General features: G+C 35.9%; 1 protein-coding gene across 1 annotated transcript; it reads left to right on the top strand.

Annotated features, from left to right (window-relative positions):
* Window positions 1-8,472: 8,472 nt before the first annotated feature.
* On the top strand, window positions 8,473-13,286 carry LOC102801463 (ferric reductase 1-like). Its single transcript, XM_078005454.2, has 11 exons — window positions 8,473-8,559; window positions 9,112-9,315; window positions 9,608-9,712; window positions 9,797-9,962; window positions 10,288-10,401; window positions 10,701-10,816; window positions 11,449-11,553; window positions 11,679-11,776; window positions 12,170-12,228; window positions 12,769-12,903; window positions 13,237-13,286. Exons 1-11 carry the CDS (start codon window positions 8,473-8,475, stop codon window positions 13,284-13,286), a joined length of 1,239 nt encoding a protein of 412 aa, XP_077861580.2.
* Window positions 13,287-13,532: the final 246 nt, after the last annotated feature.

The raw sequence follows: 13,532 nt of genomic DNA, 5'->3' as shown, positions 1-13,532 counted from the left end.
CTGTGAATTTTCATTTGTCGAATGAACTGTTTGTCAAATACAGAATACATATTTTTAGTACAAATTCTTTTCAAAATGTGGATGCAACGTTTTACTTATTATGTATATTTTATGTATTGTTTTTTATTTAATATCTTTGAACTAAACAGATTTTCTATTTGGTACAGATCTTGATGTAAAGATGTTATAGGTGGGTTTGCAAATGTGTATCAGACTTTGCAAAAACTCACTCTATGAGTTGGTTTTGAAACCCAGTCTAGTATTCCTATGAGATTTGGGAGATACATTACCACCGATATTATTACAAGATAAAAGATTAGCTTCATTGAACACATACAACAATGCATATTTCCACTGAGATCAGTGACTTTTGAATGTGTATCACCAGTGATCAGTCAAGTAGAAACAATCAAAATAATTTATCGGAGTTTCTCAATTTTTGCATGATATTTTCATACAGGACTTTATACTGATGAAAAAGGTGACCAAGTTTGATTACGTTTGGAATAGAATTAGTAAAGTTATTTTGCACACAATAACAATTATTAAAGACGACAACAGCGACGACGACAACAACAATGACAACGCCGGACAGAAACATTTCCCCTTAATATACATTTCCCTTTCATCTTTGATAGTACGGGCAAGGTAAATAAATGTATATGGTATGTAACCCATGGATTGTTAGGCCAGAATGTTCGAGGAGGGTGCACGTGGTACTTCGTTCTTAAACCATGCGTATACATAAACTAAACAATGAGTTACTCACTTGATACTTAGCCATTTTATTTTAACAGTAATAATAATCGATACTCCTTATGATATTGGTCTGCATACACGGTATGTGTTATGATACATTTGTGTGGAGATAAATAATGGATGACCAGTGTAACAAAAATACCCGGATGTACATGATATGGCAAACCTGATGCACCACTTTATTTATGACGTGTCACTCATGGCATTCACTCACAGTCCGGACTGTCTGTATATCTGTATCAGTGGAGCGGCCCCACTACACGGCTATCTTAAAGTACACAGGGTTCCAAAGTCGGACATTGCCACCTGATAGTATGATAGTGTGGTTTAGGGTCATATCATATCATAGGGTCACTGTCCTCGACATGGGATTCCCGTGATCTTCTATTTGCATATGCGTTGTGTCCAAAGTCAACTGTGTAAGGTAACATTGGCCAAGCAAAGATTGCCGATAATGAGTGGAACTTATTTACTTACGTTTATTACCATCTTATAAAGAACGTTTGTTCTGTCACAGAGCCTCTCTTTTGTAAGGAGGATATTATCGAATTGTTTCAAATTAATTTGGCATTGGATTGTCACATACATTGCATACAGAGATAAATAATAGTTGTTGCAACTTTCAAAAACTATCGGATTATATTTCCACCATGAGCACAAATGTACAACACGAATAGCCATATGATATTGCGCAAAGTTGCAATGAGGTTTTCTTTATTGTGAACAAACAGACAACATTCGGATGATTGAGAAACCAAACAGGGTGAACGACCGCATATCACTTTATTATCTATTGGTATACACGGTTAGTCAGCCATTCCATTAGGTGTACAGGTAATATCATAACTACATTGTATACAGCATTGTTTTTGTTACGAAAAGTTAAAATAACTCGGTCATTTCTCATTCCGTTTTTTCGGTTTACTCGATGGAGGTCTCACTTGTAGACAATTATCAAATATGCACTTTTGATATCTCTCAGGTTTTTGGTGAAAATATAATGCGATCTTTGAAAATATATGAAAGAGCTGTGATAAACTGTTTTTAATCAAGTACTATCTCAGCATTATATATATATGATATACAAGTCCAAAAATAATTCAAAATTAAAAAAACGACAACTTAAAACAATTAGACATATCTCTTTAACAAGGTCATCTATAACCATTTTACAATTGTGCAAACAACTGCCTCATAACTTTAATAATAACATGTTTTAGAGGTCACAATATCGACCGTGTAATTAAGTTTATTCAGTTCATGAATTCACGTGTCATCGTGGTCTAATTTTGCTGAAAACAGGAATATATTCAAAGTGCTTCATGGTAATATTGCATGACTACGCATGAAAACACGTTAGTAGTTGTTCATTTCCTTTGTCTTGCAGATGTTTCACCTATTGCGACTATGCTGTGATTCTCTCTTTTGTTCTTCTCGGTTTTTGAGGTGAGACAGTAAAATCAAATATTCAAGTTGATAGTTATTTGTTACGATATTAGAAGGTATTTCGTAATCGGTGTCATTTGCGATCACCGCTGCTCGCGAAAACATTAGTTTACAGTTTTTAGATCTTTTATAACTGACTTTATAATTCCACCAACAATTGTATACCCTTGCACTTGTTTATGTTTTGTGCGCATGCGCGCGCAGTGAATGATTGGCAAGAACCAGTCATTCGCTCCAAAGATAAAATATGTTGAATATACATGTACGTGTTCCTGTTAATAAAACAACTTATATGTAATGTTGTCGCCGCAGATTGCGATTCAGTGTTGATCAGTGAGCATGCTAGCTGGCGAAAATGTAAACATATGACGTCACAGTGTGACAGTCAGTTTTTAACAAATCCGAAATTACTCGGAATTTGTTTTGCAATGCGTACTGTAGATGTACAGTACACACATGTACGATATCATTTAATGATAGCAAGAGAATCTATTATATAACCTGGACGAAAGAAATTATGCTAATTATTTTTTATTCAGCTTTTTTACCTTCAACTTATTTTTCACAAAATTATTCAGGCTATTCAGGTTTTCAAATTGACAACCCCTTGTTGTAAATTTACTTATTGTAACATCATAATATTTCAGAGGTTTGTAATTTTTTTTAGCAAATCTGCACCAATTTCTGGAATGCTGTATGTTGCTGATTACTGACTGCCTGTGATTCTGTGAATGAATGAATGAATGAATGAATGAATGAATGAGTGTCAATCTAATGTCATATACATTCACGTTAATACACATTCACAATGGTAGGCACTGGCGTTTGTGGACAGCGACGGATGTGGTGATACAAAAAGCTGCTTCCAGGATCCCCCGTACTGCGAGACAGCCGATTGTGACGTATTGATTACGTGGCACAAAGGTACATACGCCGATACTACTGAATTCAGGCTTTTAGGAAAGTTTTTAGAAACGGAGCATTATATTGCTATTTACATACAATAAGAAGATGGTTAGTGTTCCCCTTGTGAAGATCTTACTGTATATCAAATTTTATACGTTTGTTTTTTACCATTCAATGGAGACACTGGCATTGATTGTTTGCGAGCAACGTATACTGACCGAATTTCATGGAAAATACATTAATTAATATAAAATGGATACAAATAGTTCAAATAATAGTGTATTTTACCATGGTATATTAATTTTATTATTGATTGATTTCCGTTCTCCCAGTTTGATACTGATGCCTGGGCATGCATGCTACTGAACAACGCAAGTATCGTGTTTGACCATTCCTACAACCCCGATTATACGATACATTGAGTCAGAATATCATTCGAGTATGACATCATTTAATTCGGGCATGACATCATTTAATTCGGTTCTCCATTACATGTAAATAGATATATACAACAATGTTGTTAATCGGAAAATTAAACAAGTAAATTACATAACATATATCAGATAGATTGCTTTATGCTGTTAGAGTTTACGCAATTTACCAGCTACAGAAAATTAGATAAATACAGTTAAAAATAACGTGCAGTTAGCGAGTTACCAAAGCTTACATACTCCGGCGTCGAATTGTTGCGAATAACAAAAACGAAAATATATACAGTAGGTGTTAAAATATACATACGTGGATTAATATCAAGTCTTAATCCTCTTGCCACCGACAAGTAATACTCGCAGCGGTTAAATCAAAGAATGAATTCTCCGAATCTTCAAGTTTATTTTGACGTGTTAAAGTACACTCCATCGTCATCGTGCCACAGTCAAATATAGATTGCAGGTTGCCAGCTCCTGTCTGAGAGTCAGATAAACAGGTTATTACATGTATTAAGGAGATCACAATTATCAAATAACGTTTTGATGTAGAGAATGAAGAAAGAAAAAAACCGACACCGATATACATTCATTAAAACCACAGAATATTTCCTGCAATCTCGCAATAGTCATCTGCCTTTCTGAGTCCGTAGGAGTCCTAGACTAGACTAGACAAAGAAAACGGTGTTCGATTACTATAATTGCTACGAGGATAAAAGTTTCTTTCAACAATCAAATTTCAACGTTTTAAATTTATACTATGATCATCGGGGGGGGGGGGGCAACAAATAAGAATAGAACACGGGTGGAGTTATAGAAATCACTCCAATACACTCCTCCTCCTGGGAGTAGTTTACAATATATTTCTCCAAGAAGTATTTGCGAGTATAATAAATCTGAATAATTCGAGTATTTTCTTTACAACCTCCAATATTCGTAACTCTTCCATAAGTAACTTTGCAACGCATGCACGATCTCTTTTCTCATGTAGGTTTGGTGATTTCGTCAAGTTGCGGATTATGCAAATGCCACTAACTGGATTGCCTCCGAAGTTGGTAACCGATGTATACATGTCGTACATATGTCGACGGATTCAATTTCATGGATGTTAAATTATCAGCAAATTGTGTTCAAAGAATGTATATAAGACGAAACACGCACATGTCTTGGATACACGTTCGAAAATTACAATTTCATTTTTGGTGTGTGTTCACAATACCATAAAATGAATGATGCAAGGAAAAACAGGACATTGGATTTGTAGCTCTGTAATATCAGAGTTATTACCACGCATCTGACATTTTTAGGATCAATCTTCTTTATTATTATAATGATGTCATTTACATATCAGCAGTTATAAACGATTGGGTTAGAAATACAGACAAACAATCCTGGCCTGGAATGCTTCTTTCCATAATTTTTGCAATTACCATATCACTACAAGCGTGGTACTTGTCAGTGGAGACTGACTTTGCTCTGGATGATGCTGGGTAATATTTATCAGCAACAAAGATACTGTGACGCAATATAAGAATATCACAGAAATGCCTATATCGCCTACACGTGTACTTGTGTTGTAGTAAGGATTGGTTCCTTTTATTCAAATAAATTAGTGTTCCGAATTGGCATCACGGAAGAGTTTGTTACATATTTCGTGTTATTGATAGCGATTCCATCATTGGTTGGACAATATAATGACCAATTCTCGGTCTTCCTCAATGAGTCATTAAAAGTCTTGAAATTTAAAACAATGAAAAAACATGTGTGATGTATGAATAGTTCGACCTATAGGCCTGTACACAATACCGCGCGGGATCGCATAGGCTAATTGCGTATCTTAAGCAGTGAGATCTGATTGGGAGCGCCTCGAAACCAGGCGCCCAATCAGCTTGGACGTACCAAATTATAAAACAAAATTCCACTTCCTGTTTTTGTCGCAATGAAGACATCCTTCCCACAAAAAACTGCGTCTATTGCCTGTACCTGATGAGGCTCGAGGGCACCAACACCGAACAATTTTATCATCACAAATATCACGACTCATGGGCGCCGCCATTTTGTTTAAAATTAAACGACAAAGAGAGATTTGTAACACGCAAACTGATTGGATAATGATTAGCCGCAACTGACTACTGGGGGCGCTGTTAGAATACGCATATTTGATGGTCGTTCTGCCAAGGTCTGTTTAGATAGAGGCTTGGCCGAATAAACTAAGACCTTGGCAAGCGAAGATGAATAACGGTCATCATACCCACATCATTTTCAAACTGCAGTTGAAAAAGCGATTCGTTCAAGCACCGTCCCTCAAAGTGGCCACGGTGACCGTGACTCAAGGAATGCACTTTTGATTTGACATAGTCCATCAAACCTTTATAATCAAGTTGTCCGTCCGTGTATCCACCTCAGTATAAAATCTGAATTTGATACATAATGCACCAGTAATGTAAAAACACCTTTTAGTTTGACTCAAAAAACTGTCGCGAAACTGCAGCGCGTCCAATGCTAAGAAACTTTACTTTGAGCCTTCCCACTAACGACGAGTTCATTAATACCTGGGGTTACTCAGGCTCTAGAGTTGTTTTGTAAATTGCGCTATGTCAGTGTACTCAGATGGTTATACCAATTTATAATAACACTTTGAATGCATTTTGAATGCATATACAATATTAGTATAACCTGTTAATGTATGGCAACCAACGCGTGTCGTTTTGAAAACAGCGTTTTACCCGCATCTAGCAAAATAATGGAATGATCCCAATTGTGGGCATGCCAATACAACGCCGTCATCAAGTCTAGATTGGAAAAAACCCAAGTGTTTTGCAAAGTTTCAAGATATATTGCTGACTGACTGTCCGAATAATTCTATTTCTATAAAATAAAATAAAATTTTATTTTTATTTCATTTTCGGCTCCTGTTCATTCGGCGGGTTCGCGAAACAAGGGGAAAATAAAAGTCTGGCCTTACGTTTTATTGTCTTGGGTACGAATAGCTAAACATTGCAAGAAAACCCTCACAGTATCGATGTAAAAGTAATCAGTTGAGGTTCCGCGTCGTAATCCCATTGATTGTTTTGGCGTGAATTGTCGACATTTGTCGTAGACTATATATATTGTTATAAAATCTATGCGATTACTGTGAAACGTGTTCCAAATATATATCACTAATTCTGGAGCCGACCTTCAAACATTATTACTATCCAGGTATGCCAAGTGGGTACTCATGTGACAGTGATTTAGCTGAATAGTCAGACCACGTGACCTTTGTTCAGTTTACTTTAACGTCTAGTATCACGTGATCGATCGTCCGCAGCGTACCGTGACAATACTGATCGAACTGTAATTTTTGAACGCGTATTGCTAGCAACTGCCAGGGTAGGTTGTATTGTGTTTATACGTATAACGTGTTTATGCAGTTTAATATAAGAGTTCTAATTCCATTGTTTGCATGTCAGAATCAAGGTGGCTTTGTCGGCGATAACAACACAGTATGTCAAGGGTTTATGTACAATTTAAATCTATGATATTTGGGGCGCCTCGAATAATTAAAAAAATACTAACCGTATAATCGTTACCATGGCCATTCTGTACGTACTTAGACATTAACATCATCTCTTGACACCACCTCTTACTTGCGTATACGTCGGGTTCCAAGTATTATTTGTTCACTGATTTTATAATGTTTAGTCTATGTAGTTGTTTCTTGCTCATGATTTGTATTTTCCATGTACGAGTTAGTTTTACCCTACTGTAAACAAATCTATCTTACGACAGTCCAACCAACTTCGATGTGTGGTGGTTTGATATATTATTTTCATGTTGACCTTGATCTTTAAAGTGTTAATGATATATATATATAATAGTGCCGTTCGCGTTGGACGGGTGTGTACCGTGTTGGTGGGCACTGATCAATAATAATCATGACAGTATCGCAACATGTGATTTTATTATCACGGTCTCAGTGCAGAGTACCTCTAGCCCAAGCCAAGTTATGTTATATGCGATAGTATGGTAAGGGGGTTACTTTTATTTCAGTGCAAATTTAATTACCGAAATAAACCACTGGTGTATTTTGATTTTGAAAAGTCCAGCTTTTTCCAAATCACACGAATTGTTATGTAAGCCGAATTTTCTGGTAAATTACGTTGTTTAGGGAAGATGTAGTAACCACAGCAACAGCACCACGTACCATTCACGGCCTGTGCCTTCGAAGCAACACGTGACTGAAGACCAAAGGCCGAGTCACCTGGTGAGCTCGGTTTGAAGTGTGTTGGCACGATAAAACTGAGTTATTTGATGCCATGTCAGAGAGGAGTGTTTGTACAGCGTTAAATTAGATTAACCATGGTAACACGGAGCTTCGGCAATCATTAAATAGTGTCCACTTGCACAAACAACTCTTGAATTTGGACTCGCATTTTGGAGTCACACGGGCCAAGTGACTGACATTACGAGTAGCAAATCTGCGTGAGCGTCGCCGCTTCCTGCAGTAATGAAAACAAGCCGTTCTGTTACTTGGCGTAATTCCCTGTTGTAGGTGACATGGAAGTTTTAGTGTTGTTGAGCCGCAGGGTTGTTTAGGGCAGTGAAGTCGCAACTGTGTTCATGGCTGCTGAGTGGTCAGTGTTGGCAGATGGTAGTAGAAATAAAAGAATTATATTCAACTTGCGTCATAATTTAAGCTACTTGCAAACTACGCCCTCGTAATACCACACTCTGTCGTGGTGTTCCACAAGATATGGCTGTTGCTTTAGACCAAGCGCAAACGTCGAAATCTGAAATGTAAACAAACTCGAATCGGTAAAACAATTATCTGCGAAAAGAATAAAACTGACGAGATTACATTAATTGTAACAACACACTCAATTTTACATGTACTGGGGTGTCATTGTTATATGCATATGTGCCTCGAAATAAGTAATATAAACAGATGGTAAATATGTATTTATTTCTTCATTTACAGATGCGTGAACAAATTCGTCTATTTGTCGTGGTTGTATACACTGTGTGTTTTTCATCATATGAGGTAATTAGAGTTCAAGTCTTGTCCATGATAATCAGCTTTGAAGATGAGAAGCACTTTTTAATTAAAATATGTTTACTTTTTTAAAAAAAATACACACCAATCTTGGTGAAAATATGAACTCTATTTTGAGTGGAATCCAAAATAGATGGTCGAGAATAGAATTGTTTATAACATTTGACCACCCATTAAAAACAATAATTCAACTTGGTTAAGGGCTGTTTTAAAATGTTGTGGTATTTCTTGTACAAAGATTATAACATTTTGCAAGTTAGTTTTTTTTCTGGGCGCATAACAAAGAAATTTAATTTGGAATATTTTCAATACCTCTGGTTCGTTGTTTATAAATTCTCGAATCACTTTGGGTTTTATTGAAAGGGCGGTGGTCGTCGCGCTGCGTCCTGTTCGATATGGGACTCATAGCGACGTATACAACGCGTGTAAAATACATTGTTTATTTACATGAAATTCGAAAACGCGCTACGCGACGATCACCGCGCTTTATGCATCAAGTTAGCACAAACTGAAGATCAAAGTTTATATTTTTGTCTCCAGGTGCTGGCACTGGTTGACGCCATTGGTTGCGGAGAACATAAAGGCTGTTTCCAGTATCCTGACGGTTGCCAAGACGCCGAGTGTGAACTTTTAGTCACATGGCAAGCTGTCACCGCTGGTATTGACACTGAGTTTGGAATCATTGGAAAGCTGACCAGCGAGGAACATTACGTTGGTATTGGATTTTCACACAACCAACAGATGGTTTGTATATTGTCGATCGAGTCATTCATTGTTATAAATACATGATCACGCGTTATATTATATTTCCCGTTAACTCGATTGCCAGTGGAGTCGGGCGGATTTGAGTAGCCAGTGCAGCGATTCTCATACAATTACCGAACGACGTATGATAAGGGAACACACATATCATATCATGGGGGGGGGGGGGGCTGAAAGATTGAAAGCTAGATAGACAATGTTGGCGCATTCAGGAACAAAAAAAACAACTCAAATGGTACCCCCCTAACGTACACATGTCACATGTTCCTTGCAGCACGACGCTGACGTATGGGCGTGTTTACAGCTAGCGGATTCAAGTATCGTTCTCGACCACTCATACAATCTTGCCAACGTTTACGGTAACGTCCAGACTAATACGGTATGTGCACATTTACTGCTTAACATAATTATCTGTAAACAAATAAACACACAACTAATTGACTGTATTTACTCACATTTTCAGACAGGAGCTACAAACTTAACTGCTGCATTCGATAACGGTGTATTGGAATGTACGTTTACAAGGCTTAATAAACTTGAAGATCCTCAAGAACCATTCTTCGATTTGACGGCGATGGAATACTACTTAATGGTTCCCAGAGGTCCCCGGGACGACACCCATGATCCCCGTGAGGAATTCCTCTATGTTAATATAGTAAATAAGAGTGAAACACTATCAAATTTGGAGAAGTGATGGTTATTATTCAAACACATAGCCCTACTAATAACCATTAAAATAACCATTGTCCATATGCTAACCATATAAGAAAAATGTAATCAGTACAAATGAAGATTGTACGTGCACTAGCCACTTTTAAACAAAAATATTGAGAAAGGGTGAATATGAAAAAAAATTCCAATATGTAAAATGCTCATAGAAGCTAATGATGCCTATATATATCCTATATGTTATATATTGATCTTTTAATGTATACATACTTTCTGTCAATTAAGCTAAACTTAAGAAACACATTGAGATACCCATCGTGTCTAATGAGAAGATAAACTTCACTCTCTATTCTACGTATGGTGGTGACGTGAATTTGCCGACATTGCCTAAAGTACATGGTGAGTAAGAAAACAATACCAGCAGATACATTATTGTTTTGAACATCATAATGTTTCTTTTTCCAAATGTCGAAGAACCATTTTACACATTACTTGGATCAGTTTTGGGTCTGTTTAATTTCCGTGTTACTTGTTTATAAGTACGTAGTATGCTTATAATTTATATTTATTTAAAATGGTTTTATATCTATTAATGGAGTACGAAATCCATCCTAAGGAGAGAAATGAACATACATAGCGTTGTAAATTTGATCATTATTTGTATTCGATGAGTAACTATTCGTAAATTGTGTCCACAGGGTCACTAATGATGTTTGGTTGGATCGTCTGTGCAAGTATTGCTATCATATGTGCTCGATATTACAAACCTATGTGGCCAGGGAGACAGTTACTTGGACAAAAAGTGTGGTTTACGGTAGGTATAAAGCAGACGACCGAAATCGGACAAATATGCAAAGTACCAAATTAAATATTCATCACAGAAAAAATAGACCTATAAATTCTGGAAATTATGAATTCTCGACAAAAATTCATTGCAATAATGATTACAACATAATTTTGGGGTAGCCAGCCTGGATATTAAAATTAGAGACTTTCAAAAGAGCAAAGTTTTCGCCATGTTTCACGACAATTGGAGACGTTTAGGAGCGTGTATCCATGACAGATGTATTCTTGTAAACTATTCTTCATTTCCCATTTCAATTTTTCATGGTCAAATTAATGTGAGCAAGTATGGTTTTCCAGAATTAAAAACAAATACAACTTTCCTACGAGTCTCGCCCTCTATCGACAAAACGCTACAATGGCCTAAATTTACGTAAGAGGGCGCCATTCATAAAGCTGTGAACTGTGTGCACATCCGTGTCCATCATTGAAAATGAAAAACTTCACAGCCAAGTAGAAAAGTCCAATTTAGCGATACTGCATAGACCCTATGTAATAAAATAATCAAACAATTTAGTTTCTGAATAATTCTATATTTTGTATACCCATCTATTGTGCATAATGAAGGAAATATCACTGTGTTCACCCTCTTATTGTTTCCAGTTCCACCGTAGTCTGATGGTCATCAACGTTGTCTGTTTCAGTGCTGCATTTGTGGTTATTTTTGTACATGTTGGAGGATGGGTAATTTATACAAGTACGAGTGATGTGCGTAGACCAAAAATATATTACATAAGAATACTAAACTTAACAAATCCATTCAAATAATACCAATGAATTATATTACAAGAAAAAAAAAACGGAATAGGTAAAATGATTATTTTTTTTTTCAGAAACAATTTATCCACGCTACCATTGGCTGTATTGTGGTAGGTTTGGGATTGACAAATCCTATAATGGCTTTATTTAGACCCCATCCCACCAACGATAAGTAAGTATTATCATGTCAATATTTATTATAATGTCAATATGACCGTACACCATCAAACATATTCATATCGAATACAAATATTCATGTGTGTCTTGCAACAAATGAAAAGGAAATACACAAGCTAACAATAAATGACACTATTAAACATCTCTTCGAATTGTAGTAGCCAGTCTAGAATATGTATATTTCGTGGTCTTGTTTTTTTGACGTCACAATCTCGCGGTGAACTAGCACACTTTTGTCTGTGCTCGTAAATAACATTATTTTTGTCTACTTTTAAATTTCTCGTATGTGACTAATAATTTCTATTCACATTATTTCTATCGATACAATAACATGAACATTTCTTTTATATTTCATCATACCGTCACATTATTGAATTTTATTTTACAGTCGATGGATCTTTAATTGGGCACATTTCTCGGTCGGGACGTCAGCTCATATACTCGCTAGTAAGTAACTATAGTAACAAATCCACATTTATCAGGCGCATTTAGTGTACTATTAATTAAGATACAAATTAGAACGAAAAATGTTATGTTGGTGAAATCATCTATATTACCATTCGAGATCTGTTCTTGGCCGATTGTATTTTACCTCTTTATAACGGAAGACTCTCCAATGAATGGCCGCCCTCTTGCGATGCGTATGAATGTTGCCACTGTCTTCATCATTTAAGGACGCGACGCATTTGAAATTCAGAATAAATCCGTTTCGCATTCTTGTAACAATGTGTAATTAAGCCTACTCAATTATGTAACACTTCTGGAATCATTGTTAAAGAAAAAATAAATACAAATATCTGGACAATATAAATACACAACTTATAAATGTAGACACTAAACCAAAAAGACATAAATTAAAACCCAAAGTTTTTTAACATATAAACACTTATGTGTACATAGTTAATATTAATTTTCTTGCATTTATATTTTCGTTTTTGACAGGTAGAAACATTAGCATTTTAACATGAGTTTCTCTTTATTTATTAGTGTTTAATGTATACCTTGGCATGGAACTGCTAAATCTACCTTCCTATTCCAAGGGGGTCTTTGTTGGTTGGATATGCTTTCACTTCGTAATGGAAATATGTTTAGAAATAATGAACTGTGTTAATAAAGAATCGGGTAAGTATGTTTTTGTGTGCTATAAACCAGAGTTCGATAACAAGGCGGACATGTGTATAGCGAGTCGCATTACATTGCTAGTCCCAGGGTATATTGTTACTATACGTTTATGTATTTTGCAGACACGTTTACATCGTACAAATTGTATTCAATGCTTACAAGTGGATCAACACACAGTAAGTATTAGTCACAATAGCGTTAACAAATGTAAATATAATGGTTAATTTTTTGCAATAACAAATTAAGCCAAAGCAGCGTCTTGCAGTGCGCCTCCTCTTTGATTCATGTTTCATGACTCTAGTTGTGTGTCTGTTTTGTCTTATTTTGACACAGGGACAACCAACGATATACAGGGAAAAAATGGTGTATCTAAAGGTACTTAATATTTATTTTAATTTTATTTTATTCCTAACTGTTCCCGCAGACAATAAGCCAAATTAAAGGGAGATCTGAGAAAACCGAACGATACATAACAAAAAAAGCCTAATCTTGAAAACAATACTAGTAAAATAAGGAATTTTACCGTATAACGTGAAATAAGTATCCGTCAAATCAAAGACATTACTCAAATCAATAACAAAGCTATTACAAAAACAATAAGAATTTTCTGATATTAATACGGGAAATGC

The sequence above is a fragment of the Saccoglossus kowalevskii genome, chromosome 17 (assembly GCF_978046115.1).
Source record: "Saccoglossus kowalevskii chromosome 17, keSacKowa6.1, whole genome shotgun sequence".
Classification (NCBI taxonomy): Eukaryota; Metazoa; Hemichordata; class Enteropneusta; family Harrimaniidae; genus Saccoglossus; species Saccoglossus kowalevskii.
The sequence above is the reverse complement of the archived record's forward strand: the minus strand, read 5'-3'. Positions and strand labels throughout refer to the sequence as shown.

What these genes read in the sequence shown, in the direction of transcription:
- LOC102801463 (XM_078005454.2), top strand. Translation starts at nt 8,473, where the DNA reads ATGTATTTATTTCTTCATTTACAGATGCGTGAACAAATTCGTCTATTT. An exon ending in GACAAAAAGTGTGGTTTACG is followed by an intron (nt 10,817 to 11,448) that starts GTAGGTATAAAG and finishes TATTGTTTCCAG; the next exon opens with TTCCACCGTAGTCTGATGGT. An exon ending in TTTATACAAGTACGAGTGAT is followed by an intron (nt 11,554 to 11,678) that starts GTGCGTAGACCA and finishes TTTTTTTTTCAG; the next exon opens with AAACAATTTATCCACGCTAC.